We start from the raw sequence: 25129 nt of genomic DNA, 5'->3' as shown, positions 1-25129 counted from the left end.
TGTGTCCCACACACAGCTGGTCTGATGTGTTTGGCAGCGTGCTAATTATTTGGGTGGCTCTGGTCCCACAAGGTCCTCTGTCCACTGGGGGATGAAGTGCAACACGATTGATGCTCATAGATAAATTTAAAATGTAAACTTGAAGACTAAGAACTGCTTTATCTGTGTAAATTTCTTATGAGATGGGTTCTGTAGTAACTAAGAAATGACTTAATTTTTTGCTTTATTCTCTCTGTGCAGGACACCAGCCATGATCGGGTGCTCCTTTGTAGTGGACCGAGAGTATTTTGGTGAGATTGGTTTGCTTGACCCTGGTATGGAGGTCTATGGAGGGGAAAACATCGAATTAGGCATGAGGGTGAGTAACAAAGACGAGACTTTTGCCGTGTCCATTTGCAAAGAATGACTGGGAGCTCGTGGCCCAGCAGAGTTGCTGCCTGACTGATAGGCTATTATGCTGGAGTAATTGATATTGCAACACTATCTGGAACTGACAGTCCCAGTAAATGAATGTTCCTGGCCTTACTGGCCCTGAGAGAACTGATAACAGTCAGAAATGTGGTTTATTGGTTCATTCTGTCAGTGTCTGAACCCAATGAGAAAGATTTTCCCCTTTCCCGGTAGCTTTGCTTGTGCAAACAGCTACACTGGGATTCCTGTGCTCGTTGCCCTTAGTTGATGTTGTACATTTGTGGCCCAGCAGGTGCAATACCTGCAGAAAACTGAGGCCAGGCTGGTAGAAGTCAGTTGTGAGGTTCTACATATGACTTGTGATGAATGCTGGGATATTTTACAGCTTTACAGAATAAGAACTACAGGGTACGGGTGTTCGACCCTGTCAGATGGGTCCATGTGAAGTGTGGCCAGATGGCTTTGAAGCAACATCAGTCCACCCTGTGCTCTTGACCTATAGGAGGCTTGCTACCTGTGATCTTTGCCCTTGTTTTCAAGGTGGTGCTTGCCATCCAGTCCTTCAGAGCACCAAGGAACATGTCTTTGCTTAGCGTTTGGAAATTAGGCCACTTAATGTTGCATGAACACAGTTTCCTCATTATAGAGCTGACTGTTTAATTATTTTCCCCTTACTCTTTATCCCCTGTTTCACAGTAACACGTCCCTGGTGCATGTAATGTGCTCATTAAAGCATACATTCTGCTCATGGTGAAACATTGAACATCAAATTAGTCCATCCTTTATCTGACTCTTTTTTTTCTAAAATGGCTACAAACTCCTTCACACCAGTGGGCTGAGGAAGAAGGTCACTGCAGCAAGAGTTGATTTTCACAAATGGGTGTGTGTTTATTATTCCAGCACTGCAAGAGGGATGGGGTTTGTAATGGGACTGCGTGAATACACTGCTTTTACTTTTCACATAGGGGACAGGAAAACTGCTACCACAAATCATTCAATTTTCCTTAAGAGGGTCAGGCTATTACCAGGATTGTGTGAGCTTTCCTTTATCATTGTGCAGGGCTTTGAGCTGTTTGAAACTTTTTCCACATGGCTGCTCCCAGAATAGATTGAACACTCTGGCAAAACTCTGGCGTGGTTGATGAATAAGGCTCCTAAGAAATCTGAAAGCTGTCGCTCTTCCTTAGACGAGAAGAACTTGCTGAGTACGATTAGGGCTCCTGGTAAACAGAGGCAAAGGGTTTAATAGGATTATGGAATGGCACTTGCTTCAAGAGACAAGGATTTGAAGTGGGCAAGGACAGGTTTTCAGGGATAGGGAACCTGTTAAAGCCTGCAGAAACCTTGGATCTAAAAACCAGCTCTCCTTCTTTGGGTTTTATTTTGGTTGGGTTTCTTTTTGCCATATGAGAAAAACTAACCCTACTGTTTGGGAGAGGTTTTAGGAAAGTACAACAGTATGAGTTTGTTCTAAAATAAGCTGTGTGTCCATAGCAGGGATCTGTTACTCTGTGTTTCCAGCCTGGATCTATCATGGTAAGTAATATACAGTGTCTGCCTCCTAATTTGCAAATCCTATGTGTGATCTCCTCCTGTGTGTCTTTGAGAGCTGTCAGAAACTAACAGCGTGAAAATGCACAGGAACCTTCTCCCTTCTCTCTAGGATATTTATAAAATCGCTGTGAATTTACCAGGCTTGGTTTTTTTAACTCCAGAATCTCCAAGTAAGTTGCAAAACATCACTCCTTTCCCAAGGCCTGGTGGACTGAGCCATGCAGGGATATTTGGCATGTCCCCTCCACCTGCACACAGGGATGCTGTTGGCCACGTGTGACCCTGCTCGTGTGAAGCAATGAAAGGCAGAAAAAGGAAGCAATAAATGAATTAATAAGTAAAAACCAAAAAGTAATATAATGGTAGTAAGATATAGGGAAAGTGATGGCACACATTTGGCTGAAAACAGTCCCTACTTAAAATAGCTGTAACAATAATCCTTTAAACTTTTTTGCAAACTATTATCATGTTACTGCTAAAAGAAAAGGGATTAGGTTTGGAGTGTCTGAATTAGATTACATTGCATATAATGAACCCTTGTTTAAATTGTTTTAATAAAGTGAAATAGGGAAACTCAGTGAAACTTAATGAGCTGATTTGGGAGGATACTGTTTGATAACCCAGCTAATTCCAATTAAATCTATTGTTTATTAAAAAATCATGATCTTGGTTATTCCACTACTGGCTTTGCCCTTTTCTAAATTCTGCAGATGGACACATTTAAATAATTACCCTAAGAGATTTTCTGTATTGAATAAGCAGTGCAGCAACTGACTGGGGCTACTATGCCTATTGAAAATACTGCAGGCTCTGCAGCTCTTTTTTAAACTCAAAAAATAATAATTTTTTATGTAAACTTCCCGTTGGTGAGAGCTGTGACATTCTCCTGATGGGGCAGCTTTGCAGTGAGGTCAGTGTCTGTTTGCCAAGCAAGGGAGATTCTGCTTTGGCTGAGGAAAAAGCACCAGCTGTTCTGGGAAATAAAGGGGAGGTGGACATTATTGCAAGCTTGTGATAGTAAGGACATAGATGGACACTTCCATAATGTCACCTTGTACCATATTTTTCAAAGATGACAGTTTCACCACAAGGTGGATAAACACAGGATGGAATTCTGTTATGGACAAATGGTGCTGTTCTCTCACTGTTCACCAGCCAGCTCCTGAAGCTGATGGGAATTGCCTGTGAGCACTTGAAAACTGATTTTGGCCAGGAGCTTAGAGCATTAAAGGGTGGGTGACTCCTCTGTGGATGAGTTGCCCTTCAAGAGCACAGGCACCTTGGCTGGTTGGCTGCATTCAGGCACCACCACAGGGCTGCTCTGACTCCTGTATCCACGTGGGTCCAGTGAGCAGTAGATAGCCCCCTGTCTTCATTTCAGCTGTGCTTCAGCTGTCCTTTTCCCAGCCTGGAGGCAGAGACAAGGAAAAACAATGGCAGTTTCTCCTGAAGCTGAGCTCTGGGTGTGTCTGTGCCTGAAGAAAACACTCTGAATTCAGGGAGGATCATGTTTGGCTTTGCTGCTCCTGAACATCAAATGGTCTCTCTGACCTGCAATACAGAGAGATGTCCCAAAAGTGAAATTCAAGCAGTGTTTGAACATAGAGGAAGACAGGGATCCCTTTAAGTGAGGGTCCCAAAACTGGAGCCTGTAAGAAACTGCAGGGTTTGCAAACGTCACGTAAGTTCCGTTCCTAGTGGGAGCTACAGACACACTTAATTATGTAGAAAGGGAGCATATAAACATTAAAAGCCTAGTTTATGATTTAACCTAATACAAGCAGTTTATGATGCATCTTTTTATAGTGAGTCATTAATCACTGCACTAAGGATCTCTCACTTCTCTGGTGCTCCAGTGTGAGTTGCTCTTCTTTTTACTTTGTACCCATCAACTGTAACAGTGGGAGGGCAGAGATCAAGCATTTATTTTAAAGGATGCTCTAACAGAAATTAAATTCTGCTTCCACTGTTAAGATTTTAAACAGATTAAATAAAAAGTATGTTACCACATTGTCAACTGAAAGTAAAGCCTTTTTCTTCTTGGCCAGCATCAACTGGTCATGCTGCTTTATTCTCAGTACACTGTGATACACCTCAAAGGGGGGAATCTGAAGCAGCTGATGAATTCTCAGAGGTGTTAACTCAGAGATCTGAAGAAACAAACACACAAAACACCATCCTCCACCCCAACTAATGGCTTACCCAGTTTGAGATATCTAAGGAAACCTGCTGTGTAAGAGCTTCTGGCCAGAGAAGTGAATCAGAGATGCCCCAGTGGGACAGAGGGACTTGTGGTGAATGCCAGGGGTGGCTCAGTGCTCCAGCAGAACCCACCTGGATGCTCAGGGTTGGCTGTGCCCTCAGCTCATGCAGGTGTGTCACATGTAACTTTGGCCAGTTTTGAGGCAATGGTCAGTGACTGGCCCTGGGAACACAGGAGTGTCCAAAGCCACCAGGAATCACTCCTGGTGATTCCAAATTAATATAGTCTTAAGTGTACTTTAAATGAGACGTATGATCCTCTTTTTGGGGACAGAACCCAACTCCCTACCTGTCTGCAAAGTCTTTGAACCACGCTGTCCTTTTGTCTTCCTTATTTTTCTGTTTATTAAATTGAACATAATTATAACCTGGAATGGAAAACAGTGGTTTCATCAGAACACAGATCACTGGGACTGAAAAGAACTGTCTGGGAACAGGATAGAACTGGGATGGTGTGCACTCTGCTGCTGGGATTGCACTGATGGTGGAAGCCAAGCTGAGCAGCTGAAATCAAGCGTGGTTTGTGTGTTCAGGAACACAGTCCCACCTCTGGGTTTGCAGAACCACAGGGTGTGCTGTGAAAAACCCATGATGCAGGTGCCCTGAAATCTCTTTATGAGGAGATAAAACTCATTATGTAATGGACTTTAATATGCAAGCAAATCTTTAGACTTTCCAAACTTACATTATATGCCCTGCCTTTAAAATTTCTTTAAAAATAGGTGAACTGCATTTTCTCTGAACAGAAATGCTAATGGTACATTGTTGAGTAGTGAATTCTTGACCTGATTTTATTACCTTTAGCTAAGGAGATTTAGATTCCTTTGAGCAGTCAGTGTTTTAAATGCAGATTCTAGACTGGTACGCTGTAATAAAAGTGTCACAAGGTTTATGTATAGCAAACTTTAATTCTGAATTCTGGACAATGCTTTTTGCTCTGTATGATTCATGAGGTCAGGCTCCTAGTCTGAGAGGTAAGTAGAAACCTCTTTTTGGAGAGGTTCTCAAAATTTCAGGGTTTTTTTTTCCACATGCTTTAGTAAAATACAAGTGAAAAGTGTTCAAAAATACAGGTTAATCAAAATGTCTTACTTTGGTAAATGTAAAAATACTTCATTTTTATTTTGACCTTTCCCAAGCTGTAATTTTTAGTAGAAATCAGTGAAGTTTTGAATGAAAAGTTTTAAAAGAAAGCCTTTTTTGTTTGAAGACATTTAATCACTTAAATGATGTTAACAAAAACCCACAATTGCTGACATCTGAAAATGCAGTGCACTCTGTCCTGAGACATGCCCATTCACTCTGGAGTACAATAAATCAGCATTTTCAGCAGGAAGTTAAATGCTATTAAAATGTTTCTGAGCAGTTCTACACTGCCTAAGCAAAATCCTAATAAGTGATGTAATCTGCTGTTATTGGAAGTTGCCCCATTGCTTGGGTTGCAGAGATCTCAGTGATAAATCTCCCAGGTCTCACCCTCCTGATAAGGTGTAAAGGTGTCCTCTTTTTTCCATCTCCAGTTTAATTTAGCAGTTTTATAGGCCTTTCCTGTGGCAAAAGAATGTTAAGCTTGTAAAGTCGAGCATTAAGAAATCATGAAAGGATTGAATTCGTGGTGCCTGGATTACATTAATTCGCAGCTCCTTTCCCTCTTCAAAACAGGGATTGGAGCAGCCTGTTCTGGGGGGATGTGAATATGTGATGAGCCGGGTCCTCAGCCTGTCTCAGTGTTCAGCATCTTCTAATTCCATTGGAGTTCCACAGATTCAGGCAGGATGGGATTAGGCTTGACATCTGTACGTAGCAGTAACACATTCTGTCTGGAAAAGGAGACAGACTAAGTGGTAAGTGAAGAAGCTCATGCAGGCTTTAAATCCCAGGCTGCTGAACCCTGGAGCGCCCAAAGCCACCAGGAATCACCCCTGGTGATTCCAAAATTAATATCGTCGTAAATGTACTTTAAATGAGACGTATGACCCTCTTTCTGGGGACAGAACCCAACTCCCTACCTGTCTGCAAATTCTTTGAACAACGCTGTCCTTTTTTCTTTTTTTTTCTTTCTTTTTTTTTTTTTTTATTTCTTACTTTCTTCCTTATTTTTCTATTTATTAAATTGAAAATAACTCTAACCTGGAACGGAAAACAGTGGTTTCATCAGAACACAGTGCAATGGTGCTGTAGCATGAAATTGCCAGCACGCTCCAGGCTAGAGCTTGTGAATACCCTTAAAAACACTCTCTAAAGTGGGAGCATTGGAAATAGCTCAGGAAAGAGCATCTGGCCATTTGGCTTCCATATCACATCATGCTCCATCGAGTGTAACATTTCATGTTACAAACTCTTTCATGTACTAGGACATTATCAAAGCACAAGGCTGGAAATTTCAAAAAGAGATCAACAGTGAAAGAACCGAGGAAGGAAAACGCTTCTTTAGTCTTTGCCACTTTCTTCTCAGCCACTTTCCTGCAGGTTTGATCTAAATCTGACAGAGGTTCCTCTGCAGAGGCGAGTGTGAACTGAATGAGAGAGAGAGAGAGGGAAAATGAGGAGAAGCTGAGTGTGCTAATTGTGTTGAGATTGAAATAGGTTTCACTTGCCTAATGATGAGTCTGAACCAAACACCAGAGATGAGCTACAGCTGCTCAGAAAACTTTCTGATACAACATGTTTTCTGTTGCAAAATAGCAGCTCATCCAGAACTCCAGAGGTTCTGTAGAAGTCTAAATTTTGATGCTGATTACTGAAAGCCTGGCTTGGGTTGTTGTGTACCCAGAGGTGCCCAGCTGTGGGTCCTTAGCTGGCTCCCAGCATACCTGGCAAAAGATTTCTCTGATTTTTTTTGAACCACTTTGGATCTTTTTCAGAACTCTTACAAACGAAAAAAAATAATCAGTTCTTTGGAAAGCATCCTCTTTCCACTCAAAAAATGAGATGTGAAAGGCTTTCAGGATACCAGCTGTTCCCAGAGCAGGGGGATGCCCATTTTCTAATTGACTTTTTGAGCAGCTCCCCAGTTGGTTCTCGTTTTTCTGGGGATGAGAGGTTTAATCAGAACATCTAGCAGTTATAAAGGGCTCTTACAGGAGCAGGGGTCCTTTCAGCCTGGGTTTCTGCAGTTGGAGCAAAGGTTTGGCTCGGGCTGGAGTCCCAACCCAGACCAGCAGCCTGGGGAAATCCTGCAGGAGCAGGTGGTGGATGTGAGACCCACAGCTCAAACTGCTTTCCTTGGCAGTGGCCAGGCCTCCTGTGTGGGATCGTGTTGCTGGAGGGTTTTCCCAGGTACCATTCTCCAGGTAAATGATCTCATTTGGAAAAGTGTTCCTCAGCCTCAGAGGTGAGCTGTCAGATTTATAGGCTCCTCCAGCCTTGAATAGGGTCTGGAGGTGGGGTTGGAGGTGTTTAAATGTGTAACTCTCCATCTGGAGCTGAGGTGTTACCCTTGTAGGAATATTCCAGTCCCCATTATTTATGATGTTAAACAGAGCAGTGTAAATCCTCACCACTGGCAGGTGGAAGTGTTTCTGTCACATGAGCATGAGGATAACAGAGCTGATATTTGATGAGTTGTGGGCTTCAAGGGGGAAAGTGTTGTGGGGCTTAGATTTGTTTGGTTTTGTTTTAATTCTGCCTGGAGAACTCTGGGAGGAAACATGACATTTTTTACTGTATCTTGTGCAGTCTGCTAAGGAAATATCTAACTGGCTAATAATTATCCTTGCACTGGTGTTGCCTGAGTAAAGAGCAAAGCATGTTGAGCTGACCTGTGTGACAGGTACCTCTGAGCTGAGGGAGCAGGAGCAGGGGAGGAATAATGCATGTACCTGCGTTGTTGAATAGAGGTTCAACTCCTTGGTGCCAAAAAATGATATAATTATCTGCATTGTGTGTAACACATGGATAAAAGGCAATTTAACACTGTGCATGAAAGAGAGAAGCTGTTTTCTGTTGAAGGCAGCAGCAGATTAGCCACCAGTGAGAAGTGGAATTGGTGCTTCTCCCCCAGAGAGCTCACAGAGGAGTGAGACCCAGCACAGAGGGGCCAGAACAGGGCATGGAGGAGGTGCCTCTTTGGCTGAGCACAGACAGGAAAAAAGCTTCAATAAAATACTTAAAGTCCTAGAATTTCAAGCTTGTCTATCTTAAATTTTGGTTTCTACATAAGAAAATTAGAGAAACAGGTTGGTTGAAATGTTTTGTTAGCACATTTATTGCAACTTGCACAGCCCCATATGTAGTTTCTCTGCTTGCATGCTGCAGCTTGTCTGGATACATACAGACAAATTCCCTCTGCATCCTCATCTGTCATTATTTCTCTGCCATAACATCAGATCAGATTGCATGGCAGTGTTAGACATATATATAATGTGTACAAATGCATTGGTCAGAATGCCAATTGCTTTCCATTGGTAGCATTCTTCCAACATAATGGAAAGGTGTTAGCCATTTAAAAGCGAGGAAAAACAAACACAAAATGACATAAATGTCATTTCTATTCATATTCTAGGCTTTGAAAAAGCAGATCTCGCTGAAAAATCATATTTAATATGACATACAGAATTTATAACATGAGAAATGCAGCCAAGGAGAACCCAGAGAAGCATCAAAATATGTTTGCAAAATCTGTGCTGGGTGCAACTGCCTATTGCATATTCAAGTGTTTTGACTGTTATAAAATAATCTATTTGCATGTTTTGGTAAAACTGTAGCTGCATATTTCTACCTAAAATGCCACTTAGATTTCCTCTGTGTTTCTGATAGCATGTAATTTGCACAAATGCCTTCCTATCAGCAGAATAACAATGATGCAATAAATTCAGAGCATGTCCTCTCTGTAATCCCTGGCACACTCTGAGGGAGCAGGTACATGAGCGTGGCTCCACTGAACCAAGGGGGAAACTGAGGCAGAAGGTCCTTACAATGTCCTCGTGGGATGTCTGAGAGTCTTTTGGTGGCAGAGCCCACATTGAAACTATTTAAAATCAACTTTATTGTATTTCTCAACTAATTGGTCTGAATTCAAAACCTGAGATGATTGCTGGAGGTTCCAGCACACACATGTATTACAAGCACTCTGCTTTAAATTCCTGTGCTCCTTTAGGGCACGACTGAGTGAAGAAAGGACAGGGGTGATGGCCTTTAAGAGGAATAGGCAAGTTCTAAAAGTCCAATTCTGCTTAGGAGTATGAGAGCACATTCAAAGCGATTGTCTTGAGATCTGTCTTCTCTATTCCTGTTTCCAGCTGATCTCAGCACATCCTGCTGGCAGGTACCTGGTGGGTTGTAGGGTTTCTGTTCTGTATTCTGGGTTGTAGGGTTTCTGTTCTATATTCTGGGTTGCTCTCTGTGTTGGGTCACCTGCTGCTGTCTCATTTCCACTCAGGGAGGGGAGATGGTGCTATTTTCTGTCTCTGCCTCCCCTCAGCTCACCATGAATAGCCCATGGGGGGCTGAGGACAACACGGGGTGTCCTCCTTGTGCAGACATACATCACATTCCTTCTTCCCTCCTTTCCCCTCACCCTTTTAACCACTCGCCAAGAAGTTCATTGACTCCCGAGCGGTTGTACTGCAGGAATGTGCAGTTCCAGGCTGCTCTGGTGCCTGTGCTGGGTTAACTGGTGGGCTGTGAGTGGTGCTGTATTCCCCACCCCTCTGCCTGTGGTTCAGCCTTCCCTGCTCCCGGGCTGAGTGTCTGTTGCCCTGACACGGTGCCTTTTAGCCGAGAGGCGCCGATCTGCCAGAGCCCCTGAGCCTCAGGGAGCTGCTGACAGTTCAGCTCCAGTTAGCTGCAGTTCAAGGTCAAATGGGACTTTAAAATATGAATAAATGTCAGGGTTTGCTGGCACATCGATCTCAGTCTTTTTGATTCCTGCCAGATCGCATGAATAAATTAGCCTTGACAGGTGCGATAAATTGTATAGACTCCTGATCTCCAGCAGCAAATGTTACAGAAGGACGTGGAAGGCCTGGAGGGGAAAATACCCTCTGCAGAGGCTTGCATTAAATGAGGTGAGCTTTGATACAGTGCTCAGGGGGTGATTTTCAGGCAGGAGGAGGCCTTTTGTCTGTCTGGCATTCTGTGCCACACCAGGGCACGTCTTCCATTGACATATTGATTTCCTTTGGCAGCAGGAGTTTGGGTTCCTGTGCAGAGCAGGAGTTTGGGTTCCTGTGCAGAGCAGGAGTTTGGGTTCCTGTGCAGAGCAGGAGAGTTCCAGCTGCCCCACCCACCCATCCAGGGTGGCGTTGGAATGCCTTGGGCTTAGGCCTTCTGGAAACCAGGAGGCTCCATCAGCGAGGTCTCTGACTCCAAAAAACAGAAGTAGGGGGTGTTGGGAGTGGCTCTTGCAATGTTACCACACTGTGCTGAGCACTGTCAAGCCACAACTCGTTTGAGTGTCAGATCTTGGCTTTCCAGGGACTTCTTACTTGGAAAGCAATGCTGATGTTCAGAGGAACTCATATGGCATATAGTATATGCTTTCTTCTCTATGATTTCCTGTAAAACATAACTGGGATTCTTCGTTTCCCTCCTATGCATAAATATTAGCAATGTCAATTGCTAGTTAATTACATTTTTAATAAGCTATTTTTCTCTTTTGTTCATTGCTAAATGAGCATGTGAAAAGAATTTGAGGATAGGGTGGGGTTTTTTGATCCTACTTCATGTGTCTCCATCTAAGACCTTCCTGTTTTCTTAAGTCTACAATCAAATATTACAGTCCTCTCCAATATAGGACATAACAGAAAGCCAGACTTTTTGTCACAAACATTTAGACTTCTTCTTTTCTGTGTACTATTATCCTATAATTAAGCATGCCCTCTTTCTGCAGCATCATGCACACATTCTGTCTCCCCATCTTGATGTTTCATCTGTGTGTTTGTGTATATAAGTCTGTGTATACATATTTACATGTAAGTAGAGGTCATGGACTGGTGCTCATTTTGGGCCATTGCTCCTCACAGGGCTTCTGTGAAATACTTGGATTTATGCCAAGACACTGAAGTTCATAGTATGGTTAATCTGAAATGCACATTTCAAATACAGAGGCATTTTTCTCTCCAAAAGCAGAAATGTATTGATGTGCTATATTTTATAGCAAAAGAATTAAAGGGAGAAACTTCAGTTTTGTTTCAGTTGATATTACAAAATGAATGCAGAACAGAGTCTAAATTCAGTAGATTTTAAGTTTTCATTGTGAATGTTCTGCATAACTCCATTGTCTTAACTATAAATATACAACCATCAGATTTGCACATATATTGACCCATTATATGCATAATCAGTAGCATATGTATAATTTAAAAGGGACTATTATAAATCTGTTGTTTGTGTGCCAAAATGTTTGGGTGCTGTGATGAACTAATACATCTTCAATACTTGTGTAGTGTTAGAATGGAAGGAGTTACTAAAAAGGATTTTTACTTTTACAGAAGTGCCTTTATTTATGTAAAAATAGGGTGATGTAGGCACAAGTTGAGAGAGAGAAAAGGCTGGGAAAGAGGAAGGGCCTTTCCTATTCCAAGAGCTTCAGCAGATGGGGGGGATCCAGCACTCACTGTGCATGTGAGCAGTGTGTTAAGAGCAGTGATGAGAAAATGGGGTGTATGACAGAGAGGAGGGTCAGCCACGGTGCTGAGTGGTAAGAAGCAAATTGCCTAGTAAGAAGGATTTTGAGAATCACAGAGCAGCTCTGGAAAGATTAGCCAATGCAGGCAGGTGTCTCCAAGCCTAAAAATGTGTGCTTTTCTGATTACTGGTATTAGAGGGAAAAAAATGTTTACAAAGCAATAGGGAGGAGAATGAAGATTATATTTTGAAGGCCAGGGAAGCATTGTGCTGGACTTAGGAATTGGGCAGAAAAAGCTGTTAAAGTAAATAGATAAGAAAGAAGCATTAGTATTGCTAGAACTGGGGCTTCTTGAACACTTGCCAAATGAAATGAGGAGGGATTTACTCACAAGAGTTGAAAGATCTTCAGTCAAAAAGAGTGCAGAGATTATTAAGGAATTTTTTTTTTTTGCATGCCTTCAGAAGTGCATCTCTGTTTCTGCTCCTAATATCCATTGTTTTCAGATTTGGGGGCAGGGGAGCAGAATGGGACATGTCTACAATTCTGTGTCAAAACAAGCTTGGTCAGGCATCTGCTGAAAGAAGAGGTCGTAGAGTCAGTTTTGAAACTACCTGTGGTTGTATCAGCTGCTTGAAATGAAGCTGGGCTGACCTTGGAGGGGAAAGGGTGTGGATAATAGATTGTGGAGCCAAGCCCTCAGTGTTCTGTCCTGAGCACCCTCAGTGTTAGGCCAGACCTGGTATAAACTTAATTAGTCCATTACCTTCCCTTTGCTGTGCAAGTAGCATAGGCATTCTTCTGTCTCCTCCTTCCCAGCTACTCCCTGGGCTGCAGCAGGAGCAGGAAGGGAGTTTTAGAAAGCTGAATTTAGACCCAGGTTTGTGTCATTCTGTGCTCAGTAGCATTGCATGTGTTTTCATCCTTACATGTTACTCATGGTCGTCTTCAGCTGAAAGCACAGCAAAAATAATTGCTAAGGGAAGTGTGGTTCATTTTTCTTGTTCCTCATTAGTCCATATTCAGCATCTCTTCAGGAGGTTGTGGTGATGTGCCACTGTTCTATAAGTTACTTTCTCTCCCTTTCCATTCCCTCTGCTTCTTTTAATTAAGCACAGCCTGTTGTCCATCTTACTGCAGCAACGTTTCCTGTCATGTCAAATGTCAAAGGCAGTTTCTATACGAAAAAATAGCAAATTCTCGCACTTTTTAAGATGCTTTTTAGACCTTTCCCCAAAGATTGCTGCCATTCTGCATACCTTGGTTTTTTCTGGAGTCTGGATGTGAATGGTTGATTGTCAGCACACCCCTATTTATCTCTAGATGCTTTCACTACAGTCCCTGGATTAAACAGCAGATCTGCTGATTAACAGTCAGTTCTGCCTGGTAGTGTTTGGACAGACAGAACCAAACCAGGAGTAAGGAAGGTGTAAATGTAACCGTGCTGGTTGTGTGTCATGGTGAGAACCACGAAAACAAGACCCAGTGGGAGGTGTGTTTGACTTCGCTCACTTTTCATCCCTGGCAGGCAGGTGTGGTGTGCAGGCAGCACTCACTAAATCCTGTCTAGGTTGGATATCTTCTGCATTCTGCACGTGAGTTGGCAATGAAGGCAGTGTTTTGTGGGGATAGTGGAGATGAGCCACCAATCCCTTGTGTGAGACAAATGGTCTGGACCGAAACATCTTGAGCTGTGCAGGGAGGGAGGGGGGCGTTGAAAACTCGTATGATTTTCCCACCTTCGTTCAGCTTTTTTTCCAGTCTTAAATCCTTCCTTTCTGGCAAGTCTTTAGACTTTTTCTCCACCTTCTGTTTCCTGCTCTTGCCAATGTATCTCATCCTTTTTCATCAGTCTCCTTTCCCTCCGCCTTCCCTGGCTCAGCTCCACCGGGCCTTAATGCTCCACATCCTCCTCTAGCTGTGCCAGTGACTTATGAGCACAGTGCTGCTGTGGACACCAGACCTCTTAAGTACCTTAGCAACTCCCAGGAGAGCTCATAAATGTCTTTGACAATGGATGTTTGAAGTAAGAGAAGAATTAGAGGTCTGAGGAGTTTCTTGCTTAAGAGGAGAAGCCTAAGACTAGATGAGAAGGAGAAAATCTATTACTCGGGGTAGAAAAATATAAATGCCTTTTTAATAGCAAGAACAACTAATCAGGTGTCTTGTGTGTGACATGAAATGACTGTAAAGGAAATGTTTCAGTTGGAACAGAAATTAATATTTGCAGCTATCCTTTTATTTCATATGTATTTAGAATGTGACTCTTTTGGATGTCCATCTTAATGGACCCTGGCTTCTGGAGAACATAAGCCTTGTATTTCAAGGGGAATTTAACTCTCTGTCAACTGGGCTGCCCAGCAATAAGAGTGCTCTGTCACCAGTGTTTCTTAGTGATTGATAGTCAGTAAGGCACTCTGGAGTGACAACTTAATACTTTTCTACATATCCTTTAGCTAGCTTAGAGTGACATCCATGTATTGGCTCCAGAAAGTTATTTATAAGACTCTGTCTAGATCTCAGACTAGTGCAAGATGAAGCTTTAGATGTCATTAACTGTGACAACCTGGTATCTAGATTTCCAGCCCAAATTTGGGCTGGAATGCAGTGTACATTTTGCTACATATAGGCATCAAGTACCAAGGAGCCTGATAAATTGCTGCTGGGGCTTATTTTCAGAGTAGTGTCTAGCAATGTAGCTGGGCAATTCCCATTAATATTAATGGGAATCTAGCAGATAAATCTCCTTGAATAACTTTTAGAAAATTTACCCTTAATGTGCCTTACGTTTCATTAGGCTGAGCTGTGTTTTGAAATTCCATTTGAGAAGGGTAAAGTGATAGATATAATAACGAGGGATATGCAGAAAACAGTGGGATGCATATTTCTTCATGACACTGGAGGCTTACAGTACTTTTAAATCAGGGCATCCTGGAATACTATTAATGAAATCCCCCTTAACCTTAAGGGGTAATTTTTTTCTGAGTGATCCACAGGGGATTTGGCTGTTAAATTTCCATTAACAGTAATGGGATTCACAACATTGCAGAGCAAGTTCCCCACCAGCCACGCTGAAATTCTACCCCCCGCGGCAATTAATCATGCCCATTGGGCTCATTAATGGAAATATGAAGCAAATTATCTGGCTAATCATGATCTGTGATCAATTGACTCTCCTGCAATAATTGATTGTGGGCTGGTTAGAGCCAGCTCACAGCTTTTGTAGCCGAGCGATGACAGACGGGGTGTCCCTGTCACAGCTGTACATGCCAAGGCATCTGCAGCTCACAGGCAGCACAGGCAAAGCTTTCCAAGTGGCTCTTCCTCCTTGTGTTTCCCTGTCTTCCATCTCCTGGTTACCACTGCTCCAGTTTCCTTCCCTCTGACTCATCTCTGGTCCTGCAAGGATGGTTCTTCCCCCTTTGCCTTTAGCAGTGGCCTGCTGGAGTTCTGCCTGAGAGCATAAATTCATTTACCCTGTTTTCTTGACCTGCTCTTCAAGGAGTATTCTCTGAGGTGATGGGCTGGTTGGATGCATCATGCCAAGGTCATCCCTCAAAGTTGCTGGAAAGAGAAGAAGCACTTTAGCACGTCAGCTGAAGAGCTCGCTCCTTGTTGTTGCTCTACTTAAATGTTACAGACAGAAGGATACAAAATTTACCTTTTTTTTCTTTTTTTCTTCTTTTTTTAATGCTTGGTTAAATCTAAGCCACTTAGTTGATTGGTTTGGGGGCTCTTTGCCTTACTGGCATTCTGTGAAGGCTTAACACTCTGCCAAAATGTATCTTTAGTTGGGCTGCAAACTCAACTCTTGAGGGTAGTTTTTGATATACATTATAGTATTATAGTTAAGCTAACTGGCAAACATGCAAATCCAGGAGTGCCATGCAAAAATCAATAGCATCTCTTCAGGCAGAACACTAATTTATAGCCACACTGCATGACTGTGTCATTCTGCTAATGAATTCTCCAGTGTGCAAAGGTGCACTAAACAACAAAGATAAATACTGGTGTACAGAGGAGCATAATACAGATTTATAGCCATAACAGCACACAGAGTACAGATGTTTTGCATACAACCAAGATTGGTTTATGAGCTTTTTGCAAGCAGGGGTATCTGTATTGTAACTAAGGACTGTTTTTTCAATGGAACTTGAAATTAATAAAGCAACAGGAAACTTCTTGAAATACGTTTTGGCACCGTCCAAATGGCAGCGTGTCTTCTGTGTGCCCCACTACATGTGTTTCAGCTCTTATTGAGAGCTGTCTGGTGGCATAGGTTGGGTGTTGAAAAGATCACCTGAGCAGCTGTGAAACAGATGTCATTGAAAAAGGGCACTTATAGGAGCACTAAAGCAATTTTTAAAATCCCTCTCAGAATGTGTATTAAGTTAGCCAAGCACCAACATATTGAAGAGCTTTTCATTGCCCACTTTGTCATTTGGCACAGAAACATTTAGTGCCTTGTTATTAATTTTTATATATTCAGGAGCTTATTTCTGCAGAAATCTTGATTTTATTTTTCTTCTTACTGGGGAAAATAAACCAAACTGCTTCTATTATGCTTTGTTTCCATGGGGAGCCTCACTAATGTACATAATATACAACAGCTGACAGCAAGTGATGATAAGTTGCTGATACCACTGGGAGCTCTGGAATGAGTGGTTTACAAAGCCGAGTAAGTAATGAAAGTCCATAAACAAGACACTCCACGGAGCATCAGAGTGACAGAATTTTGGCTCTGAGATTGAGGCCGTTTGGCTGGTATTGGAAATCCATATAACATCCTTCCCTCCTGGCATCTGCTACTTTGAGAAGGTTCAGTTCATTACAATAACAAATTTCAGCTAGGCCTGATTGCAGTCCATGGCCTGTTGGATGGATGGCCTTGCTCTGGAGCATCTTGTAACTTGGTCTCACAATAGTGGGTGCTACAAGAGAAGGCCTCCGTGGTCATTTGTCACTCCTTGACTCTTGGCAGGGTACATGTGCTGATTTGTAGTTAATGCAGGTGATCTTTGTAGCCTTTCTGATCAATCCAGCCTAATTAAAGGAGTAATTCCCTGGTTTTAGGGCCAATTTACCTTTCCAAGATGGTGTGAATGCCTGCAGCTCAACTAATAATGAGGTAGCATCTTAGAGCCAATTAAGTGAAAATGAATCAGTAGAGCCCATTAGACTTGGTACAGTTCGATAAGAGATGGAGCAGGTGAATTTTTCCTTGTTAGGAACTCTGGTGTCTTCTGGAAAGTTAGAAAACTCACAGCAGCTTCTCACACAGGAATGTCAGGCTCTGCATTCCTGAAAGCAGTCCTTGTCCTTTAGCTTCAACCAGCATCCTGATGGCTTCCTAAAACGGAGCTGTGCTTCCTAGAGGTTAGGGATTCAGAGCAGCCTGTGTGTAATATATCTCTGGATGTTATTTTAGTGAATATTCTTGCAAATCAGCCCTCATCTATGAAAAGATTCTATTAATAAAACCAGCTGTGGAAAAGGAAGACAGAATGGTGTTATTAGTAACTGCAAAACCCTTTCAAAGCACTATTCATCATCCAAATAATTTACTAAATGGTTTCTGAGAAGAACTATTAATTAACTGGCAAGAATGAGCCACATTAACATTTGTTTATTGCACTATGTCTGTTGGCCTCGTGGGCTTGGACCAGAAGAGAAATCATTTGAAGAAACACAGAGGGATGAATTTGAGCTGTCCCCTCCATTGACAGAATATTGCAATGATTCACACTGTGAGAGCTGGTTTGGGTCAAGGCCACGTGTGAAGCTGAGGTGCTGTGTTTGAGACTCAGTCCTGCCCTCCTGTCCCAGCTGATTCCCAGCCCTGCTGTGCTGGGGCTTCTCCCTGGAGAGCCATGGGCCACCTCCCCTGCAGTTCTGCAGATGAGGGCACACAGTCACTCCTGGCTGTCACATACCTCTGCTTTTGTTGTACCCAGCAGGCACATTTATTCTTCCCAGTGATGCCCACAGTTAATTTTTTTTTATTTTGTTTCTAATGTGTTGTTTTAAACTTACTTGACAATATTTTTCTGCATCTGAGAACCAAATTGTTCTTGTAGATGCTCAGCCATGGGAGCTGCTGCTGCCTTCACTAGAGGTGCAGGTGGACAATCTACTTGTGGCACTTAGGGCTGTTGTTGCAGAATGAATCTGCACAAAGGGTTGTTATTTATGGCTAAACTCCGTGGTACCAGAATGTAGCATAAAATCTGAGGTGCTGTGTGATGTGAGATGTAAGGACACTGAGCACCACTGGGTGATAATGGGTGATTTTTTTCCTCTTACCTGACTGGAGTTATCAGAAGTGTCCTGGCTGATATTGCACGTGCCTTGTTGAAGCTTTGTAAAGCTGTTCTTGATTGACTCATCATGTGATGTCCTTCTGCTGCCTCCCTTCCCCTCGTGACACTTAAACCAACAGAATTGTGTTTGATAGCCCAGCATCAGTAACTCAGTGTCAGAAATGAGCATCTCAACAGCTTTCCTTACAAGAGGAATTCTCTTGCTCTCCAGGCCTGAGACACAGCACAGCTTTCCCTTTAGACTGGTGAGAAGTTTTCCACAGCATTGAGAAGTCCAGTGAGAAACAATCCAGTGGCTGTACTTTAATTAGATATTTAATACTGTGCAAATCAATTTGATGAGAAAGAAGAAAGCACTGCCAGTGTAGTTTAAAATATGCATTTGTTTTTTACTTGTGAAATGGGACAGATTTGAGGCATCGATTCTTTTTGTAATTTGGTTTTTCTCTATTGAAGAGTGCATTTCAATAATCATTATGATACAGAAAAAAATTCCTTTTTTTTCAGTCCTTCTCTCTTTAATCTCATGTATCTGTGTTTCTATCACATCTTTACTTCTGTGTGCACATCATTATGGTTGGTTTGTTCAAAGGCAGTGGGATGTGCTGGTGTTGGAGGAAACATATTGATGTTGTAGGCAAAGTGTCATGTGAGGCAGAACTCCCTGTAACAAAGCTTTATATAAATCAGAGTAACTAAAAGCAGCCATAACTGTTCACTGTGTGCATCATCTGTGTCACAGGGGGTTTGCAGAGACGTATCTGAAGATGGTATTTGGCACAAAGCATCTGGGTTTATTTTGTTCTACTGCAAATGTTAGGCCTGAATTTGTTCTTGCATCCAGGTCATCACTAGAGCAAGAGGAGGCAACTTGCTTTTCGGTTTGCCCTTTGAAGTGAGGGAATAAAGAATGAAAAGTGTATTGTGTTTACCTGAATATTAAAAATACTGACCCCACAGTGGCAGCCTTCATTACTGTAACACAGGGTTAGAAAGGCTGTGGGTGTCTTAGAAAAGGCTGCTTGAAATACTGATATTAGCCAGTAACATAAACCTAGGGCTCAGTCCACTGAATCTTTCAATGTGAGATATCCACAGAGTCATTAGATGGATTTTCTCAGCATGTTCTGTGTCATCTGCACTGTTCTTTTTTTCACAAAGGGAAAAATGTTAATTGAATAATTCAGATGTGTGAACAAGGCTGGTTATCATGAGTGTCTTATGCTGCCTTGTCATGTGCAAATGGGAGAAGGTGGCTGTACAGGTGATGAGCTTATTAAATAGATCCATGACATTGATTTCAGTGACAAGATCTCAATCAGAAGCCTAATGTTACTTTACTTTATAGTTTGAGCTTCTTGTGAGCAGGTGTTGTGGACAACAATTCCAACCTGGTTGGTCTGGTCAGGTGCATGAGCCGCTGTCAGGACATCTGGGCATCCACAGTCAGTGTTGATGCAGAGTTATGGGATTTGAATTTTATTTAAAAAAAAAAAATCCTGTATGGGGGGCAGGAGGTTGGCAAAGGTTGAAGGAGTTTTCTCTGAATTTATTCCAAGTGTCCTTAGTGAAGTTGTTTTTCTTCTTGTTTGTTGTCTCTGTGTTTACCAACTGCAGTTTTAGATTGCTTTAGATTGCTTCTCCAGACAACATAAGTGCATTTCACTGTTCATAGTGTTTCACTTCAGTGTTTCAAAAAGGTAGCACTAAACTACTTATTCATGTCAACACTGAAGACTGAATCACTTCTCTCACTTACATGTCTGTGACAAATTTCAAAGTGTTTTCAGAATGTGACACATCCTTTCAGTGAAGATGTCAAAGAAACTAATGTCTTGCTGATTTGATTCAGAAAGAGTGAATCAATTCCAAGTGTGAAGGTAACATCTGTGTGCAAAGTTGCTAAACCCAGATCTGCAATGTAAAGCACCTTCCACTTGAATTAGAGCTTTCACAGTAGTCCACTATGTTTATTTGATTACATACATTCACTTTGATATCTATTAATTGACCAGTCTTAATTATCTTTGTGTTGACAAGCCCTAAAGTATCTGGATCAAAAGATAAAGTGTTATATTGGGCCCTGCACCACTAAACCCTTAGGTGGATTTTCTTTTGTGCTAGGACTGCATGTTGGGCTGGTGGGAGAGGACTGGGCACAGTGACTTTAGTCCATGGATAAATTTATATACCAGACATCACAAAGAATATCTGAGGGCTCTGGGTTGTTTGTCTGGTAGTGAAAAACAGGAGAGCCTTTCCAGAATGAAGAATTTACATGACCAAGACTTAAAAACATAAGGTGTTTAAGATTTGATTCTTATTTCTCTCCCCAGTCCTAGGTTATTTCTTCTCATTCTGCTTTTTGGCAACCTCAGACTTTCTTAAAAACTTTCAGCCATCTGTGAGAGTAAGAAATATGTTAGCCTAACCTCTGGAGACAAGCTTCCATCTAGCATGAGAATCAACTCAAAGTTCTGGACTATAAATTTTGTTCTTGCCATTAGAGCTGAGAACCCTCAGCTGAAGATGGACTAAGAAAGAACAACATTCAGACTTTTGAAAAATTGCCTCTGATTTACAGTGGTGACACAAAGCAAAGTATTGAGTTATCAGCACATTCATCACTAGATTTAGTGCAGTATCTCAAGATAACTTTTTTTTTGAATGGTGTTACTGTCTGATTTTTTTGGAAGCAATCTAATGTTTCTTTTTCATGCACCTCAAATACCCCTTTGTGTGAGTTATTACCCATCACTCCCACGAGGCTTTTATTTATCTGCCATGTGTAAACCTGCTGATACTGCATTTTTTTAAATTCCTGAGATATGTCCTAAAACTTGGTTATGGCCTGTGATAAAGGGGTTATGTCCAATCCTCAGTTGACAGATGAGTTTGATTTCCTTGAGGTTGGTAATGAGATGCCAGTCCACACCAGTTCAGGGTATAAAAACCAGGAAGCTGCACTGGATCCAGATTCTCATTCCACTTAAATTATGTTTATTTTTCAAATGTGTTAAAAAGCCTTGTGTGAAATGTTTCTGCCTTAGTAAGGTGAAAGCTGTTGATGTTTTTCCAGACATAGTCCTTTTAGAGGACTGTAATCCTGAAGAAAGCTGAAAGGTGCCAGACTCACTATTTCTGTAGTCATGTACCAGTGAATCAGAACAGCTTGAATTTAGTGCTGGGTTTCTGAACAGCTTGGAAATGCCTTATGCCATTGGAACTCATGCTTTGTGCATGTGATTCACTCCTTCACCTGCTCAGAGGACAAACCTGTCCACTTTGTACCTTGTGCCCACTGAGATGTGCAATAGGACCTTGTAACACTCATTTTTCCCCTCTCTGCCTGTTCTTCCTAATACTCCTGCCTTGAGATTACCCTAATGGCATCTTCCATGTTGCTGACTTGTGGTTTTATTTTCAAATTAAGCCTCCTGTCCAGAGTGACCTCTGTTTCCCTTTTTAAAGATCTAATGCAGGAGTTGGACCTGGGTGCAGAAACTGGGTCAGTTCCCAGGTAAGTGGCTCGAGGAGAAAATTTTGTATTCTGGAGAAAAATAAAGTCCTTATGACTTCCATCAGAATGCCAAGAGGCTTTCTGTTTTCCAGGGTCAGCCTTGCCAGGAAGGGCAGACTTCTTGATCCTCCTTTATTTTACAGGGTTTGGTAACAGTAGGATGGGGCCATGTGGATACAAGTAAAGCCTCAGCACTTAAGAACTTGTGTTAAAGTAGATATCAAGGAGGAATTAAGAGAGGGCAAGGAAAGAGGTGTCAGTATTTGGGGACTAAGAAGCCACTTCAAAGGAAAATGACGTCAGGAAAGAAAATCTGAAGCCTCAACATTAAATTCTTTCGGTGTCCCTGCATTATCCTTCTGCCTTTTGCAGCATCCTCAAGTATTACAGCAGCTGAGACTGCTGAGGGGGAACAGTGTGAAAAAATAATAGAAATCTCTTTATAAGAAGTGGGGGCTAATGCCCAGAGGCATCTTGACAACAAACAAATAACAAATCCCTCACACAAAAAAGAGGTACTCCAGTAAGGCAGCATGATTCCCTGACCACAGCCCGCTGAACAAAGCTGCTCTTGTAAGCCCTGCCCACTTGCTTGCAGTGGATAAATACCACTAAACCTTTCCAAAAGGAGCTTAAGAAAACTAACAAACAAATAACAAACAAAAAGAGAAAAATGCCATGAACCTGCAGTCTTGGCTCTTTGCCCTGTCAAATGCCCAAGACGTATTTTGACATGCAGCCAGTAGAGACAACTCAGAAGAAAAATGAGAGCCAGGTCCTCTGCTGATGTAAATCCATCTGACTTGATTGCTAGCCCAAAAAGTTGGGTGGAGTGGAAGCAATAAAGTAATTGTAATATTAAATGCCATTCTGGCTTGCAAATTTAGTGCCTTTTCCTTTCCTCCTTCCCGAGCACATGTGCAGTCACACTTCTGTTCCTACAAAGCTGGGTGTGCATCCAATTTAAGGAATGATCAGTAAAAAGGGTGAAATATTCCAGATGATGTTCAGCGACCTGGATGTCCAAATGCCATTGAATTTCCACTTGAAAATTTCCCTGGTAACACTTTGACTGCAGTTCTGCCAGGTTCTCTCTGCAGGGAGCTGGAGAGAATCTCTGCAATGCTTTAGCACACCTCAAACTTAGTTTCATACTTGCAGTGTTGCTTTTGGTGAGGTGTTTGTTCAGTTGGAATGATCTGAAAGTTAGCACTCAGGCACTTCCCCTCAAACAGAAACTTTGTGGAAGGATGCCAAGAGTATAATGTCTTAAATATATAAACCCCAAATGTATGATAAAATTATCCATGTGTTTACATACTTCTAATATTTTGTATCCAAATATGTGTAGCCACACATAATTTTAATAAGTGAGAGAAAAACATGCTCCCAGAATTTAAATGGTGTGTCTGGGTACCTGTAACCTGTTTGCCTTCTTCATGATTGACACACAGCAATAACAGGATTCACATACACAAATAACAATAGGGAAAAAAAGTAAAAAGTCCTTTATATTAAAATTTTATTATAACTTGATTTGCTGGTGGGAGAACACAGTGTACATTGTTTTTTCATTAATTAGCTCGGAGAAGCTTTGGGATGTGCACTAAACCTTATTGCCTAGAGATCAGCCAGACATCTGAGCAGAACCCAAACTTTTGCTGAATCTCTGGGGCTTTGCCATCAGCACAACTTAGAATAAGTTGAGCACAACTTCTGGAATAAGTTGTATTCAGTCCTTAGAGGTGCTGACTGGGGCGTGTGGTCACCTGTGGTTAAAAAAAAAACCAAATGAAAAAGCAAGGAATTATTACTGTGTTTAGGAAGGCAAATGAGATTATAAAATCAACTGAAAATGCAAGTTGAAACTCCTTACTTCAGAGTCCAAAGCCTTCAATCAAAATTCAACTCGGTCCTGAAGTGCCTCCTTAGTGGGAAGCACTTGTGCAAGTCCCCTTGATGTCACCAGGAACTGAGTGCCTGGTTAAAATTAAGCACGTGAAGGGCTTTGCAGGCATGCTGAGAGGGCTCCTGCCTCAGCCTGCAGAATGAATGCCTGAAACCAACAGTGACATTTGAAAAATGTTGTAGCAGCGTTCTTCACAAAGAAATTTGAGAGAAAGCAGCAGGGAACTGCTCAAACCAACGTGGCCCTCCACGGAAAATGAAGGATACGGTGACTGGGAAGGAATAACAGCAAAGAAGGGGATGCTGACTGGGAGGGAGGAGAAGATACCAAATCCATTCTCCAGATTGGGAAGTGATATTAAACAGGAACAGCAGCTCCACAGCTGTCTCTTCCCTTAGATAAAAATTGAGTTTTCAGGGAAGTTCCTGCCTTTGTTTCATCTGTTTTCTGTGTTTGCCTGCGAGGACAGCGAGCACTTTGAGGTAGGAGCTGGTTTCCTCTCAGTGTGTTTACAGTGCAATGATGCCCTCGTGTGATGCTATACTGCCAGGAGTGATGGTGTGAACCAAGACACCTTCTGAAAAGCAGAACAGTTGGAGCTTTTGTTCTTCACAGGGACTCAAATCACCAAATGCTGCCTCTGGCTTGTTTCTTTTGAGTGGCTTGAAAGAGTTGCAAGAGCCCTGCCCAAACAGGGATGGACTTTTGTAAGCTGGGTGGGTCATGCTACTCTCCTCTGCCTTAGTGGTGCTGGTTTTCTTAAGAGTTCATCTAAAATGAGAAAGGTCACAATGATTTTAAGAAACAGGTTCATGAGAGGTATCTCCTTACATTACAGAAGCATGCCTGAGAAAGAGGGTTATTAATACTTGATTCTCATATCTTATGCTATTGGAACTGCTGACAATCAGATTTGTCTTCTGAAGAATGTCACAACAGCTGGAGTTTTGTCTAATACCACACTATCTTTTAGTAGATGGGCTGAGCAAGGCTGTGTTTTGATTTGTCAGCAAAACTCTTGTCAATTTGTGGCAGTTGTCTCCCAAACAGCATTTAATTGCTCTTTCTTCTTTAAAAGATGATTTTTTTTTTAGGCAGCAAAATTCTTGACACACATTGCTACAACCAATCCTTGTGGAGTTTGCCACTCTTCTTTTTTGAAGCATTATGCAGGTTATATCAGAACAGTAAGAAAGTTGGGTTGTTCCTAGGTTTTTCACCCACAATTTTGGTTTACATTCCTCTGTGTTGTCTTTATTGTGCACTTGGCAGAGCCAGGAGACTGGTTTCCCACTCATGTTATTTATGTCTGTGTTTGCATTGTAATGTCACTCTGTTATGCCAAGATGTGGCTGGATGAAAATTTGATGGGATCTTGGTTTGTCAAGTACCAGGTGCAAAGGTGTGTGGGTCCAAGACTGGATTTCCAAAGGACTACAGAGTAAGAAGGGAGCAGTAATAGTAAAAGAGACAGGGAAACATGTGCTTGATAGCTGAAGCCACAGAGAGAATATGTTTCATGAGTTGACTTATATACACAGAACAAGTAGGAAGCTTTTGGGCTCAGAGACCTTTCTTCATTT

At 42.0% G+C, this 25129-nt stretch overlaps 1 protein-coding gene across 2 annotated transcripts in view; it reads left to right on the top strand.

Annotated features, from left to right (window-relative positions):
- Positions 1-25129, top strand: part of GALNT9 (polypeptide N-acetylgalactosaminyltransferase 9) — a 111023-nt gene that overhangs the window by 42214 nt on the left and 43680 nt on the right. For both annotated transcript variants that reach the window (XM_029961188.1, XM_018076479.3), the window contains one exon: positions 241-358. In XM_029961188.1, coding sequence (XP_029817048.1) covers positions 241-358 — 118 coding nt within the window. The remainder of the gene's footprint in view (positions 1-240; positions 359-25129) is intronic.

This window comes from Manacus vitellinus, unplaced genomic scaffold (assembly GCF_001715985.3).
Source record: "Manacus vitellinus isolate BGI_N305 unplaced genomic scaffold, ASM171598v3 scaffold_31_pilon, whole genome shotgun sequence".
In the NCBI taxonomy this organism is placed as follows: domain Eukaryota; kingdom Metazoa; phylum Chordata; class Aves; order Passeriformes; family Pipridae; genus Manacus; species Manacus vitellinus.
Note: the sequence above shows the minus strand (reverse complement) of the source record. Positions and strands in the feature narration are given on the sequence as shown.